Here is a 24748-nt window from a genome sequence, read left to right as displayed (position 1 = left end):
TCGTTCCTTGCTATCACATACCATCTCTGCAGTCACAAGAAAATCCTACCAGATTAGTCAGGATTTTAATTATATTGGTTTAAGCATTATATTATGAACTTGTATCTTTTTTTTTTACATTTTTGAGAATAGTGTATAATTTAAAGTTAATACAACAAAACTAACTTAAATTAACAAAAGCAAAAAAAAAACGGTTAATTATTGTACCACGTGGCTAGGCTATCGTCACGTGGTTGGTTATGAAGGCAGGAATTTGATCCAGCTATGGTGGCAAACTACAGTTTTTTTTTAGTCTCGGCCAATCTCGTACACAAGCAGGAGCGAACCACTGTCTGAAAACTGGTCACCTCGCAAATCTGAAAATAAACCAAGCACATTTCCAGAATGGTTGAGGGTGTGCCTTCTTAAAAATCAGGAACATTCAAATCAAATGAGTTGGGGCGAAATGTTTTAGTATTGATTATTTCAAGTGAAAACATCAGAATTATGTGTGTTTCCGAGCCTTTTTAAGCCAGTTTCAACACACAAACTGCCACTTTCCTGCAGACGCAAGGTGCCTGGAAACCATGCTATCACAAAGGTATCTTACCATGTACTAAACAACATTGGAGAAAATTGTGGGTCAAAGGGTTAGATTGTTTGGTATATTTCAACATCCATACGCCCTTTCAAATTTCTACCAGAAATACTGACTGGAGCCAGCATTACACATGTTTTCGAATTGCATACATTCTACTTCCTGTATGCAGCTATAGTTACAAATACCAATGTTTTGGTAACTTACAAACATCCAAGAAAAATCACCACAACTCAGATCTGGCATTTATTATTATTTAAACACTCAAAATGGTGCTTACTTGAGCAATGCACTCTTCATTTAGAAATTTCTCCCTTGCCAACTCACATTGGTGGCTAATACGTGTGGTGTGCAGCCTATGCTGGTTCCCGTCAAATTTCTGCGCGGATGTTAGGAAAATACACCAAGGGAACGTGACCGCTCTTAGCCAATCGGATTATGTCATTTTTGTAGGAAGTGAGTTATTGGGACATTACCGAATCAACAGGTAGATTAATGCATATTTTTACTTTATTTCATGTTGGTCTGTTCTTTTAAGGATTTTAGGAACTACTGACGTTATTACACTGTGTTAAGATTACGATAGACCATAGGTTACACATATTATTTATATAAATGCAAACAGCTATACAAATGAACGAACGATTTGCAATAACTTATATACATCTGTAGTTCCTTATGAACCATTAAAAGTGAGTTTGGTACACACAACAGTACACATGTATTGCAATATTAATGAAAATAAATACAATGTATTCATTTTATTTGTTGATCGAAAGTCGCGAACATAACTATGATTCTATGTTTTAATTTTGATTTCGTTGAATATATTGTTTGCACTAGTTTAAGTGATTATCTCATATACGGGTTCCCATCAATTTATTTTTAGATCGGAAAACCCGAAAACATTATATTCCTGTTGAACACTGCTTGGGTAAGTTAATGTTTCTCTTCCTTTACATGTTTATTGTATTCATAATTCATCGATTCAAACAGGATTTTATAATTAAACATCTTTTTGTGTAAACGCACTTATGTCTAACATGTACTTGAGTTTCCAAAAAGTCTGCTGTATAATTTAAATGTTTAGAGTATTGTGTTGTTTCATAAGGCAAAAATGAAAACTCCTTTTGTTTACACTTAAATCACAAAACAAATTAGGGTGGGTTGGTAGGCTGAACATTTTTTTGTCTTACGATTATTAACTTAAATGAAACTATGCAATCACATTTAAAAATCTTCAAAGTCTCTAATTTACATTCGTTTTTACTAATGTTCAGTTTATTTAAAATTAAGAAGTTATTGCGTTCTCAAAAGTTAATTAAGTGAATATGGTCGAAGCTACCACAATTGATCGAATACGCACCGTTGAATACCAAACACACATTTAAGGTCGGCACAGACACAATTAGGTCGGTCGGGTTAGTGGAAACAAACAAATTTGTACTGATTTATTATTAATTTGAATAGTAATCATGGGCTCCCTATTAAGCGAACACCGATGGCTTACGATCTGTTCATACCATTTGCATAAAATAACACAGTGGATATATGTGTGTTCGGGGTTATCCCGGGGAATATGTATATAACTATTTTCCCGATATTTTGTGTGACTGTTCTCACTTCCCTCAGAAACATTTGTGAAGGTAGTACTGCGAAACCAAAAACAATTTCTTTTTATTGAAATGACTTTGATTATTCTTTTCACATCGGTTGCTTTTAAGACGTTTTGTACCCGTACTATGTTTTTAGAAATGGGTTGAACCGTCTTGCCCTGATCATTAATAGGATATTAATTACCATTAAACGTGTAGAGCACGTTTATACATAGTTTTACAAAAGATCACACGATGGAAACACTCAGATGTGTTTTCATGGACAAAAAAGCGCATGGAAATGTACTCATTAAAAGGTAAAACTGTCAAACATGAACGACGGAAGAGTTCTTAACAGCAGTAATGAAAAGTATTGAATATTCTTCTGGATTGGAAACTTGTTCTGCAAAATATTACGGCAAACGCTGAATCAGAAACGGACTAAACACTATTAGTTATTGAATAATGTTTGTACCAGTGTGGCCAGCTCCAAAGTATTGTGGATTAAATCAATAACCTCGAGACATTGTCTCATATTCTGGACTTAAAAGTAAATAATAAAATGTTTTTTTTTTCAGTTTGTTCTTAGTCATAATACGCATAAGTGACGAGTAACGGTAATATTAACAATTTCGGCTATTTGTCTTCTCTTGTCATAATTAATAATGATGAACAGTGGTAAAATCTACAAAAAACATTAAAGAAATCAAACCATACCAAAGTAGCTTGAGACAATGTAGTTCTTATTCAATCTTTGGGAATAAATGTCGGAAATGTTTTCAAAATTTCATTTCTTATCACTAATTAAATCAAAGCGCTGAAGGCACTGACGTTGTTCGCTATTGCATAATCTAAGACGCAACTCATTCAAAAAAAAATATGTTATAGCTTTTTAAATCGCAAGTTTGAAATGAACACAACCCATTTAAATTTATTCAGAGTATGTTTTAACCCACGAGATGTGTGTGCACTGTTTATCTTCATATTTATGTTATAAAGATAACTTATACAAAATAACAACAACATGTCTCTTTGTTGACGTTTTGTAAGCATTAACAATATTATGAAAATGGTAAAATTACAACCGATTAATATATATACAATTTGCATTCACCATCGCATTTAATGAATATTGTGGAATATCTAATACCTATCACACTAAGAATATTATTTCATGATGGAAATTCCCTTTACAAAACTTGCTTGACACGATATACAATTCAAAATAGACAATAAGATAATTGATGAAAATAAATAAAAAAGAAATCTGCGAGCAGTAGTTTTTACTCACGATTTAGGTAGTCATAAAGACAGCGCTGTTTACCCTTGCTTTGTTGTTGATGAATTACTTGTTACTCTAGTAGTTTACACAGTGTCAAACAGTCTCTTATCTTAATATCGGTATAGAACACTGGTGTGCTTTTTCGGCATAGCTGTTTTACACAGCTTTTCACCTTAAAAGACCTCTACGTAACGCCAGCAAGCACGAATGAATGCATTTGAATATTTTATAGGCTGATTCGAGAGAAATACCCTGAAATGTTGTTGCATCACTGTGTTTGTGCGCAGCGTTACGGATGTAATAATGTTAAATGTACGGAATTCCGGACTAATCTCTGCATGTTCAAACGACAAAAAGACACATATTGTGGCCCAGTTCCAATTACGCATTAAAATCCACCTCGTAGAATTTCAGGGTCTGTACTCGGTCACTTAATCGTCAGGGAAAGACATAATTGACTATCGATAAACACAGTTTTGCTTTCAAGATGAGAAACAAAAATACCGAAATAGTATAGTGTCACGAGAAAATCGTTTAATTATATTGTCACGTAATTACACATTGTTCGTGGAGAACACACAGTAACAACCAAAGTTCCTTTCTGATTTCATCGAGATTTATTTCTGTTGAATATTTTTTAACATAACGCTTGCTAATGTTTTACAGCGCGGCGGCCAACATGGCCGCCACGTCAAAAAGACGGGACAAATGTCTTTTCAAATCTACCAGCAGACTCTACTTCTGACTACCCCTCTATTCTTTGTCTACAGGTTAATTTGCATATCTTTTCTTTATAACTTTTATTGGTCCTTAGCTAACGTACTTATTGCTGATTGGTTGACTTGCTGGAATATACCAATGTAATCATGTATTTACATGCTTGCCAAATACACAAAAATCTAATTACTTTGCATTGGTATAAAGTTTTACTGTTATGTTTGTCGTTGCAATATTTTGTGTAACCTATGCAAATAAGGCTTTTCGGTGACCCGTTCATCTGTGCTATTTCAATGACTATATGAGGTAATCTAATCTCATGTCTATATGCTGACCCTTTCGTTAATTGAACTCATTGTTAAGTATATGGTCCCTCGATTCTCTTATCTAAATGACTTTTCATTCTGTTGACTCAACTTATACTCCACCCTGGATGTGTTCTTACTAGTAATAAATCTTAATTCAAGTTATAGTTTATGGGTACTCTTAGATTATTTGTAAATGACAAATATCTCACGAAAACTTATTATTAAATTTTCAAACTTCATCCTAACATTGCATATACATATTATTAAAATATCTTCTTATTAATTTTCTATCATACGAATAAACAATATGCTATAATAATAACTGATATGCGTATGTTGTTACATATTAATTTATATCATTTGTTATACTATATAAACATAACTAATTAATTTATTTATCTCTACGGGGTTATTACGTCACAATCTAACCGCAAATGTTTGCCGCACTCGGTCAGCACGTCTAGAAATCGTTCCCGAACGCCTGAATAGGCTACCCTTATTTGCCAGTTTTCTGTATTTGCTTTTTTGAGATTCAATTTTATATCGATATGCATTGTGCTAAAATATGCCATTTACAACTCGCAATGAGATTTAAAAAGACCCGCGTCATGCCAAAATGGGCATTATGCCATATGCGCCCATCATAGCTATAGCTTACCCAGCCCGCGCATTTCTTAGTCTGGTAATACATCATGAGACCATAAAACCTTGAGTGATTTTATAGCGGACAGCATCGCCTCTGACTAGACTTCGCTAATGCACAGGCTGGCCTTGAGCTACGCTGGTCGAAAGGCCATAAGACACATTTTCGCATGACGGGCTATGAAGGTTATTTGAATGTTTCGAAAAAAACAACAACTGAGTGTTAAATATTAATAAAAACGATATATTTCGATGGTGGAGAAATAAACAAATAATACGCCATGTGAGAACACATATGATGTGAACTCCCGTAGTATAATTTGTATCTACTAACACTAATGTGTGGTTTGACTAAAATAACACACATTTCATGCGGTGAATATGCGACTTATAAGCAAAAACACACACACAATAGTTTAACTTTTGTTTTCAATTTAATTATTAAGAAACGAAAATTTCAAACTTTAAGTAAGCATTTTTGCAACTCATGTTCAACGTTTCATAAATTGAGAACTGTGAATATAAACAAGCTTAAGCTTATCGCATATTCACCGCATGAAATGTGTGTTATGCGAATATGGATAATTTATTTCCGATTGTCACTATTTTTCTCCATTTACAGCGTATTACGTATCAGTATGAAACATAATAGAATAGAATTAATTTTCATATTACAGTAAAACATATTGCTTTTAACATTTTTTTTTCGATTTACAAAATGAAATAAAATGAAATAATAGTTCTATTGATCACTTAATAACATGGTACTGAGTTTTTCAGTTTTCTCTCGTTGATCAGAAAAGGAATCGGCGGTGTGTGTGTGTTTATAATCCTTTCAAAAACACACACCGTATCAACCGCTATTATTTAAATCAAGCTATCATTGGTTGATGTGATAAACCGCCGTTGTTTTTACCGGGGTAATTAGTGAGGTTTTCTAAACTCGAGCGAATTCCGGGATCAGACTATTGCGATCTCCGATCATTTCTCAGCCATGTCAGATCGCCCCCCCCCCCCGCTTTACTACCAGAAATCAGTCAAGCGCTATCATAGAGGTTACGCAAATCGCGACATCATATTGTTATTATCGTCTATTAATAGCCTCATATTTAGAATGAAGTCAGGGCTCGAAATTAACACTCGCACACTCGCAAAATGCGAGTGAAAAATACCGATTGCGAGTTAAGTTTTAAGCCACTAGTAATTTTTTGCGAGTAAAGAAATAGTGAAAAAAAGTTATATTGCTAAATGCGTTCGACTTCCTGAATGCTAAACCATAGGTCATAGAACGTCCTCATACCCATATGCGGAAGCGTGCAGCTTGAATATAGACTAGTATACTTATAGTACAGATACGAGGATCGTATTGGTACAACGAAACGTTAAACAGTCAACTAATTCACACGTACTGTTCATTGAACTTGAACAGACATGGCGTCGAAGCGAAAAATAACTAGTTTCTTTTTGCCCACAGATGGATTTAACAATACGAAAGATAAAGCAAAGTTAACTCACAATAACTGTTGAATAAAAAAAAACGAAATTAAATTATGTTTCCAGCAAAATTTGCGAGAAAGTTTTTTGTTTTTGCGAGTTGGTATTAAAGCTGCTCGCAATGTTTTGCAAGGAGAAAAAAAAGTAAAATTCGAGCCCTGGAAGTGTGCTGCGGAAAAATACCACTTGCCAAACGTAGCACGTAGAAGACTATTTTAATCATGCATAAACTTACTCTTCGGGATACGTATATCTAAAAAAATGTTTTTTTATTTTTATATAAATGATCCTTTCAAAATTATATCATTTAACACACGATATTCATAGTATGTTTCAATTTGTGAATGATTGTAATTCAAGAACTGACACAATGCCACGAATTATTTGTCGACGCGTATTCAGGCAAGGGTAAGGTTTCGGGTCATGATCAAAACTGGCTTGCACAACTTGCTCTGAAGCGAACAACTAAAAACTAAACACATGTTCGTCTTTTCTTGCTGCTAAAGCTCCAAAACGAACACTGTAATAATGTTATGCATAAACCGTTTATAATGGACATTTTATCGACCAACATTAATAAAAGAAACTCATTAAAATCGGAGTAAAAATAACAATCTGAAAATAAACATTTGTTTCTATACAATTGATAGTGTCTTATACCCCATTTCTAAACCGGTACACTTCTGTCGTACCAAGCGTATGGTAGCATTTGTATTCTATTCGCACAAAGAGCTTTCGGACATTATATTGGTAATGCATTTATCAAACGAAATAATCTTTAGTGAAATAGACCTTAATATTTTTATTTATACTTATGGCAATTCGCCGTGAATTGATTTATTTTCGGTAGATGGCTGGTTTAGCACATCAGTAATGGCTATGCTTTCTTTTCCAGCATAAGAAAACAAGTCAAAATACTATTGGGTTGTCTTACTGGGAAACTCCGCGCAGAAGATGGACGACGAGCTCGAGCGTATTGGTAAGTAATTAGGTCGAATATGTGTGCATGTTCTATTCGAGTTAATGACACGAAATAACATTAAAGTGGTAGTTACGATTCGTATAATTCTTATTCAAATATATGCATACATTTATTTAGCGTATTTTTTATGAATAAAAACGCATATGATAAACACATTCAATAACATTAACATTTTCGCATATACTGGTATGGTGTCAACATCAAATTCTTTGCATCGACCTATCCAATTCGTTGATCAAAGCTTTTATCAGTTTTTAATTAATGTCGTATTGTATTGTATTGTCGTGTATTAACCGACAAAGCGTCACTTGCCTAAAATACATGATTAGAAATGTTAATAAGCATTTATCTCCCGATAGTGTCTCTTGAGGTTAATAATTCCTTTATCTTAAACAATGTATTCATCCCTGATTATTTGATGTCATTCTAACGGGATGTCTTGTTCGAGATAAGTATATGACTTTAAATTCCATGAGCAAAATTCAACGAGTATTACACAACCATTCCAAAATAGACGAGAGTGGTTCAGAAAGTTCGTTAACAGATTGTCATTTATTGACTATGCACTATATTTTATTATGTTGTGCATTTTCAATAAGAACAGTAGTGTTTAACAGCAAATAAAATATCCGTTTATGTTTGCTGATTTAAAGACTAAACAGTACTTTGCTCAAATACATCCACCGCCACCGAGAAGTACATTTATTTGTGACGTCAATATCATATTTAAATCTTATTCCATCGGCATGCATCTTAATATCAGATTGTATAAGCTAGCTTTTCAATTGATATTTTTTGCTTGCTGTATTCATATTATTTAATGTGCAAATAACTGAACGATGATTAGTCATTAGTTAGATGATATATATATATATATATATATATATATATATATATATATATATATATATATATATATATATATATATATATATTTATATTTATATACATACAAAATAGTACCAAAAAGGAAATATAATTCAATGAAAACACAATTAATTTGCTTGCCCTTAACGCCCTTCTGTTCGCATATGTCACTAGTCTATTAGCAAATGCTTCTACACCTTTTCAAAAATATTTAAAAGAGTTTGAAAAACAATTGTTTTCATTGGCAATTAACAGTTAAGTTAAAAATAAAAAAGTTATAATAGTTGGCAACAATAAAAGATCTTGGCAAAATTACTCATTCAAAGTTAAAAAATACATTCATAGAAACAGTTAAAAATTATAACTATCTAGGAACATAATTTAGTCATAGTAGAAGTTTTATACAGCAATAACACAAATCGAAGAACTAGCTAACTAAGCACTGCATCTACTATACAGTAGAATCAACAAACTAGATCTTTCACTCAACTTGCAAATATCCTTACTCGATAGCACAATTTTTCTAATACTAGCATATTATACTGAAGTAATAGGATACTAAAGCACAATAAAACTAATACATATTTGTTTTCTTACGAAAATAACGAACTCAAGGAAATGAACATCAAAGTCTCTTCTCTACCCAGAGCATACATCCACTACGAACACAAATAAAAATAAGAATGATACAATATTGGTCGAAGATTATAAATGGCGATCACACAAACTACACATGCATTCTATACAAGTGTATACTAAACGGCTCTCACACTTAATAATCGCTCAACGAAATTAAACGAATTTTAAACGAAACATGAAATACATGTATTTTCAAGGCCCAAAGCGACATTAACACAAACAGCGTCGAAAAGACCATTAAACAAACTCTAATAAACCATTATATAATATAGTTCTCTTGCCAGACATGTGTCAAGCATTCGTGTGATATTCAGGCTAACACGTGGATGCATTATTAACAACTGAAGTATGTACGTTTTGCTTTAAATGTACATCAATATTATGACGTTTTTGTTAGCGATTATTCTCAGAAATGTACTTTAAAATCTACTTCTATTCACAAAGGTTTCAAGGGTGAATATTTGTGTTGTTAACCAATGCCGTGCAGATTTTGAATATAATACAATATTTTCAAAAACGAATCGCCATAAAATTAAAGCAATCTTACTCAATTGCTGTAAATCGCAATATACACTCAGCAATACATACAACTTAAATTGTGACATCTTAAGATTCGATTATTAAAGTCTCAAACATGCATCAACTGTACAAAACAGTTTTCAATTATCTAATATAATAATGCTGCATTGCACGACGCTAAGATTTATAAATTTATTTTATGCTCCCCGAAAATTTTCGGGTAGCATATAGTTGCCAGTTTGTCCTTCCTTCCTTACTTCCTTACTTTCATACTTCCATACTTCCTTACTTCCTTCCGCCACACTTTTGTTACAGTTTCTCATGGCACCTTCAATGCTTACCGATCTCTTTCATATTTAGCATGTAGGTAACTTGCATGGACCTCTACCTTTTGATGAGGTTTGAGGTCACTGGGGTCAAGGTCACCGAGGCTAATAATAGATTTTTCCGTCACCGTTTTGTTACAGTTTCTCATACCACCTTCAATACTTTACCGATCTCTTTCATTTTGTGCATGTAGGAAGCTTGGATAGACCTCTACCTGTTGATGAGGTTTGGGGTCACTGGGGTCAAGGTCACATAGGCTAATAATAGATTTTTCCGTCACACTTTTGTTACAGTTTCCCATAGCACCTTCAATACTTTACCGATCTCTTTCATATTTGGCATGTAGGTACCTTGCATGGACCTCTACCTTTTGATGAGGTTTGAGGTCACTGGGGTCAAGGTCAAGGTCGCCGAGGCTTAAATTAGATTTTCCGTCATGCTTTTGTTACTTTAAGGTCTCTGGGCTCAATGTCACCGAGGCGTATTATAGATTTTCCGTCACGCTTTTCTTACAGATTTCAAAGGGCCTTGAATACTTTACCGATCTCTTTCATATTTGGCATGTAGGTACCTTGCATGGGCCTTTACCTTTTGATGAGATTTGAGGTCACTGGGGTCAAGGTCAAGGTCACCGAGGCTAATAAAATGTTTTTTAGGTGGTTATTAACACATTGATTGGCAAAGTGCATCATCGGGGAGCATCCATCAGTTTCACTGATATTCTTGTTAAATACATGTAACAGGTCTATAGCGAAATTATATTCATATTTAAATCACATATTGTGCTTCAATTGAACATAGACAAAAATAATTAATTTTACTGACATTATAAACTTCTTTTGTCTTAGGCCAAACTCTATAGAAATGGCAATTAAACATTTTCGATCAAACTCCCAACAACTGATTTAATCTTATCTGATTTATTTTCTAGTTTAAACAGTTCCCTTGTTTCACTTTTTACGTGTTCCCGATAAGATATAAAATGAAACAAATAGTAAAAATATAAAAGTATTTCATAATAAGCTGTTCTTTTGTTGTTCAATATACATGGTATATGGTACAAGGTTAATAAAAAATTTGAATACTATTTAGACATAAGATTGAACTTGTTTGCCATGTCAAACTCATGTTGTATCTGGCTTACAAGCAAATTCATTGTTAAACTTTTTTTTCGCAAAAGAAGTGTCAAAATGTAATCTTTTATTAATAGTTATTAAATATAATGGAAGTAATATCATCATATGCACAGCAAATGCACTTTGTACAATTAAATAAATCACATCTAAATTGATTTAACAGGAAAACATAACGTATTGAGGCATTCTTAGCGGGAATTTCGATGGATTTATTTTTCAATTTGAAACAAATGACACGACACAAGATTGTACGTTATTGCTATTATTAATTGCATGGTATCGCACATCAATATATCAACGAGTAAAATTAAAAAAATTAAAAACAGTACACGACATTTCTGTAGATCTTGGCAATCTGTCAGTACATGCATGGCTTATACAAGATATTTGTATTTATCTAAGCATTTATTTAAAAACATACTTGTATATAGCTTTGTGGACAGATTTGAAGACCAAACAACATTAACATAGAATGAAATATGTCTTATTAGATTTTTGCCTGGAGAGACTATTTCGCGAACATAAAATTACGTAAAATTTTGACACTAGCATTCTCCGCTATATTGGCAGGACAAAAATACAAATTTATCATACTTTTTCCCCAAGTGATTTGATAAGCACACATTAAAGAATATGTGGCAAAACATGTTTTAACTTGTTTTGATAGTTTAAGAGTACCACTTGGTTTCCTGCCGTGCGGACGGTGTATCAATCGTAAATGTAATTATTCATACGAAAAGATATCTCGTAACAATACCTTCTGGCCTTGAATCGCATACTACACAATACAATTTACAAGAAAATTACTGTTTAACATTAAATCAAAGACCAATATAGCATTGTTAAACGATCATGTACACAATATTGTTCGTAATTTGAAAGGTTTTAACATAGTGGATGGTTAATACGTTTATATATGCTTTTTCATTGTATTGATGTTAATACGGATATGTACGAGGGTATATGAAACAAACATCCTTTTAAATGTTATGCTATATTTGTTTGATTTAAAGTAATGCAAGGCCATTTAAACCTCAAAAGTCATCCGTCTTGGTTCGATAGATGTGAGTGACATTATAATGTCTAACTATTAATTTGTCTGTATTTTTCTTTTACAGAATGTTTGCAATCGCTGCAAGGTAAAAAATGTTCATTTTTCTTATTCATTAATATGTAAATGACTCCATGATTTTGTATACAAGAAGACACCTATACTGTTCATTAAAATGTAGCGGAATATAATAATGAAAGCTTTTCCTTTAACCTACACTGTCAGCGATGCGATGCTCCAATTTTATGTTGTTGTTTTTTAAGTAAGGAGTGCCTCGTTTTGACTTTAGGATAGCCTTTGGTCTGTGTATTCAAACAACAGTTGTTTTTAACTGCTGCATAAATGTTAATGAAACGCCGAAATAATAATTAAGAAAACCTTGCTCAACGTTTATCCGGATTGTTTGTCAGTATTTGTCATTCCGACCGAATATATATAAACATACATCGCTTTATGTACGTGTGTCCAAATCTCTAACACACTTACGAAACAACATGGTCTATTCTTTCATCGCATTACAATTCAATGCAAGGATAGTCAAAATCATGAACTTGGGGGTCGAAAATGATGGTAAGCCCTATGTTCAACACATATAAAAAGACGTGTTGCGAAGTTATTTTGGAGTTTGTTTCTGTTGTATGCATTATTCCTCAAATCGGCCCGACGAAATTTTGTTGACTCAATGCAAACGAATGGAGTGATTTTTACCCGGGAACAGGGATAGCACTATTCGTATTAAGTACACGCTAACTTATCGAATGTTAAATTTTACAAGTTTCTACGTGTGATTATGTTACGCTACACAGCCTAAATCCAGAGTGCAATAATATACCTTTTTCATTTCATTTCATATATATATATATATATATATATATATATATATATATATATATATATATATATATATATATATATTCGAATGTGCTCATTGTTGTCAAGTATACATGGTTTATCGTAGAAGGTTTATACATTTTTTGAATAATATCTAGACAAGATTGAACTTATTCGCCATGTCAAACTCATGTCGTATCTTGCTAACAAGCACATTCATTGTTAAACTTTTGTTCCGCAAATATCTGTCAAAATGTAATCCCTTATTAATATTTATAAAATATAATGGTAAAGGTACCATGATATGCACTGCTTATGCACTTTGTACAAGAACATAAATCAAATCTAAATTTATTTAAAAGGAAACAATAAAGTATTGAGACATTCTTAGCGGGAATTTAGATGGTTTTATTTTACATTTGTAACCAATGACAGGGCACAAGCTTGGACTAATTTTTATTAATTGCATGGTTTAGCACAGCAATATATCCACGAGTAAAATAAAAAAAGATAAGCTTACGACGACAACACGACACGACATTTCTGTGGATTTTACCACTCTGTCAGTACATATATGGCTTACACAAGTTATTTGTGTTTATTTAAGTGTTTAATATACGTGTATATAGCTATGTGGACAGATTTGAAGACCAAACAACATTAACATAGAATGAAAGATGTCGTTTTAGTTTTTTGCCTGGAGAGACTATTTCGCGAACATAAAATAACGTAAATTTTGACAATAACATTCTCCGCTATATTGGCAGGAAAAAATACACATTTAGCATACTTTTCCCCAAGTGATTTGATAAGCACACATTAAAGAATATGTGGCAAAGCATGTTATAACTTGTTTTGATAGTTTAAGATTACCACTTGTTTTCCTGCCGGAATGGAGTGATTTTCACCCTGAAACGGGGCTAGCATTGTTTTTTATTAAGTTATTATTATCGAATGTTTAATTAACAAGTTTATACAACGTGACAACATGTTTTGCTACACAGCCTAAATCCATAGTTCAATAATATACCTTTTTCATTCCATTTCATATTAATATATATATTTAAATTTTCGAATGTGTTCTTTGTTGTCCAGTATACATGGTTTAGCGTACAAGGTTTATACATTTTTTGAATTATATCTAGAAATAAGATTGAACTTGTTCGCCATTTCAAACTCATGGTGTATCTGCCTAAGAAGCAAATTAATTGTATTTTTTGTGCAAATATGTATCAATCTGTTATCCTTTATTAATATTGATAAAAATATAATGGTAATAGCATAATCATATGAACATCATATACACGTTGTACAAGAACATAAATTTATTCTATTTTCATAGTAATTTACTTAACAAGAAACCATAAGGTATTGAGACATTCTTAGCGGGAATTTTGATGGATTTATTCGACATTTGAAACACCTGACATGGACGAGAAGTGCAGCTTTTAATTTTTAAATCGTAATATTGCTCAATAACTTCACGCATAGCAAATTGTTGTATTTTTCAACTGATACTTTAATTAGTGTTATTTGTATTATAAAATAATAAATATGGGGCAAGCACAAGCTCACACGATCATTAAGGGCAAATGTTTTTATTAATATACAGAGGAATCAGCCTGCTCTGAAGCGTAACTAAACAATATACGTTTTCTCTTAACGACTTCAAAAGTGTGTATACAATATCGGCAGATGAAAAAATCGGGATCTGTCTAATATGATTATCAGATAATGGTTCTGGTATATATGTATAATTATGCAGAACAATGCATATCGAACGACATCAGTTACTTTTTTCTTTTGATCGACCCGGGAATGCTTTTGTATTTGTTGGATTATATTGACAATCATTTAAATAAAATAATAAATAATACTGTTATATTAAATATGTATAATATATACAACAATTTTTTTTCTGTGATGAGAACATAAATACCAAATCTATACTTAAGCCGATTCTTGTAACAGGTTTTAAACAACGCTGAGCAAAGTCACGGACACGTTTTACTATGTTTGCGAATGAAAATCGGAATCAAATTTACAGTAATAAATTGATGACAATAAAGTGTAGAAGGGGAGAAGTTGCACGCCGTTGAGACTAAACGTCATTGTTTGTGTTGAAATGCCCAGCTAACATCATCACCGCCCATCGAATAAACGAAAAAAGCAATCCACATAACAAATGTACTGTTAAACAATATATAATATGGCGTCATTGTCTAATGCTAAACACCAATAAATGTATTGTACGTGGTTGGCTACCCCTACCATTTCTTTCATATATGACGTTTGAATTAAATATTACGGTTACCAAAATGTAGAATACTAATGTGAGTTTTACACAATTATTGAAAATTGTCATCAGCTAACGTTAATTTGACAAATTTCCATCATACTGGATGTAGGCTAATATTATGCTGTGTTGCATTTTTTTTTTCTGCAAAATTCTGTGTAAACAAAATTGTTATAGCTGATATATTTACTGATTTAGCAAACATTGAAGCTGTTAACGGTTTTACATTGAATGCCTGTGTTTTGTCACAAATTTACGTTAATTCACGTTTTGCTTTTTTCAGGTGTGTTTCCAAATTCTCTTACGGATGGTAAGTCGTGTATTTTAATAATAAGCAAATTTTGCTATGTAAAGCTGACTTCAATGATTGTTTGTTTCATACTATTATGTTGTTTAATACCGTTGTGTACAGTATAAAGAGAATGCATGGTTGATGCTGTGATTGAGAAAGTTTATCTGGTGAGGCAAAGGAAACACTGTGAATGAACAAAAACTGTCACGTGACCACAAAAGTCAACGTCAATAGTCATTTTTTGACAGCAAACAGCTGCGCAAGGTAGGTTTTTTCCAATATCTTTGCTGATCATCCTCTGACTTTCATACGACCTAGTGCAGGCAATATGGTATGCGTGTAGCTTTCAATCGGTATATCACGCGTTTTGTGTGTTGCTCTGGTTTTCACGAACACTTCTACACACACTTCCGTTTCAGAAGCAAACGTCAGTAGTAAAATTACAAAGAGTCAGTGTTCTCGAAAATTAACGATTACAGAACTGTCTATGCTTTAACGGACGAACATATATTACTTATATCTATGCATAAACAAACAAAAATATATACCGGATAATAAATGAACGTTTAAAGAGTGAAAACAAATATGGCAAACGTCAGTAGTATGTTTAGGAATGGCCAACGTCAGTAGCAAAAATATGCAAACGGCAGTAGACGAATATATGCAGGCGGTCAATTTAATAAAAACATGTGAGACAATATAATTTATGCTACTTTAGATTTAAATTAGATATAACAAGTTAAGATTGATGTCATAATGCACGACATATATATAAATTCTTCAACAACATCAATGAACTAATGTAAATAAAATTAAATGCAATCTTATTGATTTGTGACTTATACTATTTTACTTGATTGAACATTTTTCTATAAAATTTGAGTATCATTTAAAGGGTATCTATGATGATATCTGTGTATCGTCAAAAGTGCTAAGGTGTTAGCGTTTTCTTTTAGCTTAGCCTCAAGTATATGCTTTTGTCGACGTAAACAACATCTGCCTCACCAGCCGCTCGAAAAGGGAGCACACTCAAGTTTTTGTTTCAATACAGTTTAAGGTACTAGTATACAATTTGTTTACTCACGCTCAATTGGTCATTGTCGGCTCGGGTACTACTCACATGTACCCCGGGTACACTTAAGAATACTTACATGTACCCCGGGTACGGTTAATATACTAAAACGTACCCGGGAATTTTACCGCTAAATCAGTCGTTGTCGGCTTAAAACATGTATTCAAATAAAGTAGGTTTTGTGTTCTCCTGATTTCGGTTGAATCACGTTTAATTGTTAATATGACTTTATTCGTTTGCGAAATCAAATATAGGCATTTAACGTGCGACATTCATCAGGGACCATGAGTTTCACAAAAGAGAAAGTTCGACAAAGGTCAAATTAGGAACTGTGTCTACACACAGAAATGCCATTCACAAAGGAACACTGGGAGTTCGGTGGGAAAAAGCTCGACGAAACGAATCCAAGATGCTTTTAACATCCAGGATGGGAATAGACGACAACTGATTATTATATACTTATTTAAGAACTCGACGGGTAAGAGTTGGTTATTGCCGTAAATGCCCACGGGTTGGAATTTCGGTGTCTAGGAATTAAATCACGCGAAGACAGACCGAGTGGTTTAATAGCAGGAGGCTCATGTGAGCTAACACGCATCGAAACGAAATACCCTTGGTTAAGATAACCCTAATAACCAACAATTACTCTTCGATCAGCTCGAGGTCACAATCTACATGTATTTAAAGTTAATAAATGAGAACTATATTAATATGAGTCGCGTTCTGAGAAAACTGGGCTTAATACATGTGCGTAAAGTGCAGTGCGCATAGGCTAATCAGAAACGACACTTTCCGCTTGTATGGTATATTTAGTTTCAAGGAAGTCCCTCCTCACCGAAAATCAAGTTTAGGCGGAAAGTGTCGTCCCTGTTTAGCCAGGTTTCTCAGAACAAGGCTAATATAATCTCCCCATTTCTGCGAATTCAATATATATGTTACTTCATTGTAAAAAATGTTTATCAAATGACGCATTATTCATTCTTAAACAGTGCGCGGAATATCAATGTGACATCGTACATGTCAGTAAACCCAGAACATTATTTTGATTTTATCCCATCGTTAGACGTGCATTGTCGAAATAAACACGGTGGAATATATTTTCCTTTATTTCGGCAATGCTGAAATATAGCTGTCACGCGCGGCGGACTCTTATTGTCATATTATTCGGAATCAACTATAAAGTAATCATTTTAGTAAAATCGAATCAGATTCAACAAAACAAACAATTTGATACCAAAGTGTAATATATTTTACACACTAAATACAATACAAACAGAGAAAAACATGTACAAATATTAAGTGCGCGTACTCATGACGTCATTATGTAGACGTCAAACGACAAAAGTTATATTTTTTTCCCGCTAAAGCTGCAGTCTTTTAGTATATTTTATTATTATTTCTTACAAATCGGGGACGTAGATCTAAAGGTATGATAAATAGAACATCAGGTTAGTGACTGATCTTTTTGTTATATATAAGCCTCAGGACGAATAAAATAATAAAACAATGTTTGCTTAAATTAACTTTGGGATTTTCCGTGTACCGGTACAGAAGTTCTATTTTCCTATTATATTTTTAAAGAAATAATTGACGACTTATAAAATTGATGGGATAAATCGAATACTAGGCCGGTGCCGAATAAAGCGAAGTTTATTTTTGCTCGGCCCGAGGCTCGTGGTTCAGATTTTCTTAGTCTCGCAAAATAAACTTTGCTTTATTTGACACCGACCTAGTATTCTCTACATTGCTACAAATTAAAAGAAAACTAAAACAACAGATAAACTTTGTTAAATTTAAGCATGATTGTTTTGGTAATTATTTGATTCAACTATGCCGCCGAACGCAGAAATTAGTGTCCTTTTTTCCTATAGATGCCTGGTGCGAAGCTCTATTTAGTGACGCCATTGAATCGGTACATAAATGGGACATTGTTTTTTGGTCATAAGTATTTTAAAAATTACGTTACCTCCATTGATAACGAAAAGTCGAAAATAACGTCAAGGTTATTGATGTTACTGAAAAGCTGACATGCTGTAAGTGATGTGTAAATGAAGTTTCCATAAGGACAACATTTTTAGATGCAGTTATTCCCTTTATTATAAAAAATACTATGCCTTGTTATCCCCTGCCATAGGCGGAGGGATATTGTTTTGGCGTTGCCCGTCCGTCCGTCCATCCGTCCATCTTTCCGTCCGTCTTTCCGTGCGTCTTTCTGTCCGTCCTTCCGTCCGTCCGGCACTTTTGTGTCCGGAGCCATATCTTGGAAGTGCTTTGGCGGATTTCAATGAAACTTGGTATGAGTATATATATGGATAAGAGGATGATGCACGCCTAATGGCATTGTACACCGTCTGTTAATGACAGAGTTATGAACCTTTGTATCTTGAAAAAATGCTTTTTACTTATTAAAAATGCCGGTTAATACTCCTTGCTATTTACTTAACAAATACGTACATGTGTCTGGTGAGGTCCTCTTTTGTACTTAATTGCTTCTCACAGCAAGAATACTTTGACAAGCTGCGGTTTTACCCCCCATGTGGTTTTGAGGGAGTCTCCGCAAAACGACACACATGTGACATATCTGTAAACAGGTTTAATATACCGAATAAACACTATGCATTGTGTACGGAAACTAAACACAGCTCATGTATCATGTAAACAAATAATTCAAAGATATAAACTTTGGATAGTTTTTAAAAATGTAATGTTTGCGGGATAATTATTTATTATTACAATTAGCAATTCAAAATAATTAAGATTTAAAATTTTAAAATAGTCATAGAAAAATGAAATGTTACCATTTTACGACATATCTTTATAACGTATAACAGCGGGCGACCACTCTTGGGGAAATTTACACGTACAACACGCACACGCGTGTCGCGCTCGCACCATAACATTTGCCATATTCGGTCATGAACGTCAAATTTCTAAGGAACTTTTTCACTTTTCGCACGTTATAATTTACACAGCACAGTTGCAGTGCTAACGCGTGCGTGGTTACATATACTATCAAGCTTCTAAATCTATTTTTTAACATTAATATAATACTTGCTAAAGTAAATGTCATTATATAAGTAAACATAGTAGTGGTAGTCCCTAAAAGGTCGATGGAAAACCCTGCATATATTCGTCTACTGCCGATTGCATATTTTTGCTACTGACGTTTGCCATTCATAAACGTACTACTGACGTTTGCCATATTTGTGTTCACTCTTTAAACGTTTATTTATTATCCGGTAGATATTTTTATTTGGTTATGCATAGATATATGTAATATATGTTCTTCCGGTAAAGCATAGACAGTTCTGTGATCGTTAGTTTTCGAGAACACTGACTCTTTGTAATTTTGTAACTGACGTTGTCTTCTTAAATAGAATTTTGTGTCAAAATGTTCTCGAAAACCAGAGCAACACACAAAACGCGTGATATACTGATCGAAAGCTATATGCATGCCATATTGCCTGCACTAGGTCGTATGAAAGTCAGAGGATGATCAGCAAAGATATTGGAAAAAAAACCTACCTTGCGCGGCTGTTTGTTGTCAAAAAATGACTACTGACGTTGACTTTTGTGGGCTCGTGACAGTTTTTGTTCATTCACAGTGGAAAAAGAAAATAGAACGTGCTCTGGTGAGGTATTGCGTCTAATTTGACGTAAACACATTTTTTAAGCCAACTGATTTATTAACATAACACAATAACTATTATGGCCGAGTCTTTTACATGTACACAACATTCTTGACGATTAACTACCGATTGTAACAAGAAAAAAATTGTTCCATATTAAACTGTTCCTTTTAATACTGTTCTTTTGAAAATATGAGAAGAAATACAAAACTAATCGAGAATATGATCTTAAGTGTTAGAAATCGACAATAGATATGCAACAGCAAAACAAAAACTCAATTTTATTTACCTCAATGATAACTTTAATCCAATGATTATAACAATAAAGTTACAGCGGTATGTACTTCATTTTTTGTGTTCTTCGCCTTTATTAAAATCAATTGTTTGTTCTTCCATATCTATATTGACATGTATTTTTAACCAATCTCCTGAATTTGTAGCGTGCCATAGCTGAACATATATTTTAAGTAGTGACAACGTACCCTTAGATGAAATTGCAAGGTCAAGAAGTGTTATGTTGTATTTTTCTCTTATGTTCATGTTTAATTTAATTAAGGACACTTGAACCTACAAAAGCGATGCTTCGTGTTTCGATACATGTATATATATATATATTGTTTCGATCGCAAAAGTCATGTTACTTTGTCTTAAACTTAATTTACCTATATTTTTCTTTTACAGTGATATGGCGTGACTTCCGTGCCTTTCAAGGTAAAGCATTTACCATTTTGTATTACTTTATGATATTTAAAGTAAGAAATAATAAAATGCAGCAAAAGATCATGTACCAAGAGTTTATTATCATGTAAACTGATAGAAATGTGGTGATCACATTTTATGTTTGTGAGTGTTAAGTGGCCCGTTTGAACGTATATGGTGGTCTTTTGTCCATCGTGTCAAAGAACAAATATTCTTAAAATGATAGATTTTACAGAAACGCAGAAGCAATAACTTATTATGCCTAATTCAAAGCCGCGCAGTGTTATTTTTGGTACATGCCATACTGATCTAAAGTATATAAAACTTCAAATATCCTGCATTTGTGGCGTGCCATAGCTTCACATATATTTTAAGTAGTGTCATGCAGAACAATGCATATCGAACGACATCAGTTACTTTTTTCTTTTGATCGACCCGGGAATGCTTTTGTATTTGTTGGATTATATTGACAATCATTTAAATAAAATAATAAATAATACTGTTATATTAAATATGTATAATATATACAACAATTTTTTTTCTGTGATGAGAACATAAATACCAAATCTATACTTAAGCCGATTCTTGTAACAGGTTTTAAACAACGCTGAGCAAAGTCACGGACACGTTTTACTATGTTTGCGAATGAAAATCGGAATCAAATTTACAGTAATAAATTGATGACAATAAAGTGTAGAAGGGGAGAAGTTGCACGCCGTTGAGACTAAACGTCATTGTTTTAAGCCGATTCTTGTAACAGGTTTTAAACAACGCTGAGCAAAGTCACGGACACGTTTTACTTTGTTTGCGAATGAAAATCGGAATCAAATTACAGTAATACATTGATGACAATAAAGTGTAGAAGGGGAGCAGTTGCACGCCGTTGAGACTAAACGTCATTATTTTGTGTTGAAATGCCCAGCTAACATCATCACTATGTTAATAGTTTTTACGAATGCAGCGAGAGTGACAATACATCCACTTAGTGTACATAAGGGTGCTCACAAAAATATGGAAGTATCAGGATATTGTTCTCCAACCCTCCATTGATAGTATACATAACATTAAAAAATTAAGTTCTGAGTTTATTTTACAGATTAGAAGTTTGCGTAAGCAAAGTAGACCTGGTTTCGATTGTTCGTTGTTCCATTTGAAGGTTTTCGTTCCTGATAGGAGATTTTGTGTAAACACAGTTTTAAAGGAGTATTTGTGCAGGACCAAAATGTTAAGAAGTGAAACTGAAAGTGCATTGCTGATCAGCTATATCAAGCCATTTAAGCCTGTAAACAGAGTCACGATTGCTAGATGGTTAAAGGCGGTTATGCTTCGGGCTGGTGTTAGTGATACGTTAACACCACATAGTTCGCGATCTGCAGTTGTATCAAAGGCAAATCTCCATGGAGTTCCAATCAAGGACATTTTAAGTTAAGCTGGTTGGTCAAATGAGAGTACATTTGCGAACTTCTACAATAAAGAAGTGATCAAGAAAGACAAAATTGACAAAACTGTCTTGAAGCGTAACGATATATTTTGCCATTATTTGGGTTAAAATCTCATTTAAAGCGGGTATATACGATTTTTATATGTGCTGAATTGTAAAATATTGATACAAATATGTTATAATAACACACAATATGCAAGAAAAATGATACATTTAAGACGAATTTCATAAAATACAGCAAATACAAATTAGCGCCCCGAGCCGATTGTGACGAAGATAATTCGTAATTATTTTCCTACAATAACCGATGCATTCGTCTTTTTAGTAAGTGTTCGTGTGTCGTATGAATCGATATCGCTGTAGGAATTTCAAATGAACCGTTAAACTAAATTTAGATTCACATCGTACATGCATGATATACATTCTGGCGAATTCGGCTGTACAGCCTTTTTCGATTTCAGAATTAAATATCTGGCTTATTTAGCATTTTTCGACACATGTTCTTCTTAACTTTTATTTTAGTTTACATTAAAATATATGTATAATAAGTTTTTACACATTTTATATTAATAAATAAATATTTGACAAGATCGTATATACCCGCTTTAATAACGTAGTAATTCTAATAAGCGAAATTAAATTCAAACATTAAACTTGAATTACCTTGGTTACGTCGATGTTTGATTGTTATTATATGAATATATAGCATTATAGAGTAACATTCGCTTTAATAGTGTTATCATATTGCTTTGCACTTGAATGAACACGTCCGACAGTTCGAAATCTAGTTATAATTTAGCGATTTTTATAGTTCTTCCATTTAATCATCAGCAGTATTTAGCGTAGTATATAACTAAATATTTATCAGCATGATCATCCGATCTTCACCAAACTTGGTCACAAGTTGTATCGATATGATGTCTACTTCAAGGTTGAATATGGGTCATGCCGGGTCAAAAACTAGGTCGCGGGATCACTGAGTGCGTTTTAAACCGAAAGTTTGTCCGGACTGTAACTATGTCATTAATTATTAGATTTTAAAATGACTTTGTACATTTGTTCGCCATCATAGGACGGTGTGTCATGCGAAAGAAGAACGTCGATATCTCCAAGGTCAAGATCACATTGGAGTACAAAGATCAAAATGCTTGTCCGGACCATAACTCTGGCATTTATCGTTAGATTTTAAAATAACTTGGTACATTTGTTCACCATAATGGGACGGTTTGTCATGTGATAGAGGTATTTTGATATCTCCAATGTCAAGTTCACACTTGGAGTTCAAAGGTCAAAATGCCCATGAATGAGCTTGTCCGGATCATAAATTTGTCATGTATTGTGAGACTTTAAAATCATTTGGCAGAATTGTTCACCATCATTGGACGGTGTGTCATGCGAAAGAATTACGTCGATATATCCAAGGTCAAGGTCACACTTTGAGTTCAACTGTCAAAAATGGCCATAAATGATCTTGTCTGGGTAATAACTATGTCATTCATTGTGAGATTTTAAAATTACGCGGTACATTTGTTTTCAATCATTGGACGGTGTGTCATGCGCAAAAATTACGTCGATATCTGCAACGTCATGCTCACACTTTGAGTTCAAAGGTCAAACATTGCTATAAATGATCTTGCCCGGGCAATAACTACGTCATTCATTGTGAGATTTTAAAATTACTCGGTACATTTGTTCACAATCATTTAACGGTGTGTTATGCGAAACGGTCACGTCGATATATCTAATGTCAAGGTCACACGTTGAGTTCAAAGGTCAAAAAAGGCCATAAATGATCTTGTCCGGACCATAACTATGTTATTCATTGTGAGTTTTTAAATTGCTCGGTACATTTGTTTACAATGATTGGACGGTGTGTCATGCGAAAGAATTGCGTTGATATCTCCAAGGTCAAGGCCACACTTTTAGTTCAAAGGTAAAAAATGGCGATAAATGATCTTGTCCGGGCAATAACTATGTCATTCATTGTGAGATTTTAAAATTACTATCGGATATTATTTATCATTAAGGAGGGGGGTGACAAACCTGGAGTTATCACGTTTAACTCTACAGAAACTAGCATTTATCACCGCAGTATCATGATTCACTTAAGAATTGTATAGCATTTTTCTGCATTTCATCGGTATATGAACTGTCGGGAACATTTCGCCTAATTTGCATAAACGCCAACGGCGTTAATGTATACATAAGGCGTACTTTTCCCGACAGTTCATACACCGATGAAATGCAGAAAAATGCTATTCAATTATTATAATTACAACACAAAATGATCTTAAAGCTGAAATTCTATCGTGGGAAGGGTCAAAAAAGTCCTTTTTAATCTATCGCATGAAT

General features: G+C 33.4%; 1 protein-coding gene across 6 annotated transcripts in view; it reads left to right on the top strand.

Moving 5' to 3' along the window:
• Positions 1 to 966: 966 nt before the first annotated feature.
• Positions 967 to 24748, top strand: part of LOC127877942 (uncharacterized) — a 108911-nt gene continuing 85129 nt past the window's right edge. For 2 of the 6 annotated variants that reach the window (XM_052424272.1, XM_052424273.1), the window contains exons 1-6: positions 1044 to 1064; positions 1467 to 1511; positions 7511 to 7594; positions 12204 to 12224; positions 15547 to 15573; positions 20938 to 20967. In XM_052424272.1, coding sequence (XP_052280232.1) covers positions 7570 to 7594; positions 12204 to 12224; positions 15547 to 15573; positions 20938 to 20967 — 103 coding nt within the window. In that variant the 5' untranslated portion in view covers positions 1044 to 1064; positions 1467 to 1511; positions 7511 to 7569. Of the gene's footprint in view, positions 1065 to 1250; positions 1270 to 1466; positions 1512 to 7510; positions 7595 to 12203; positions 12225 to 15546; positions 15574 to 20937; positions 20968 to 24748 lie in introns of those variants that run through there. The other 4 variants (XM_052424268.1, XM_052424270.1, XM_052424269.1 and 1 more) reach the window with 4 other exon arrangements.

Source organism: Dreissena polymorpha, chromosome 4, assembly GCF_020536995.1.
Source record: "Dreissena polymorpha isolate Duluth1 chromosome 4, UMN_Dpol_1.0, whole genome shotgun sequence".
Taxonomy (NCBI): Eukaryota; Metazoa; Mollusca; class Bivalvia; order Myida; family Dreissenidae; genus Dreissena; species Dreissena polymorpha.
The sequence above is the reverse complement of the archived record's forward strand: the minus strand, read 5'-3'. Positions and strand labels throughout refer to the sequence as shown.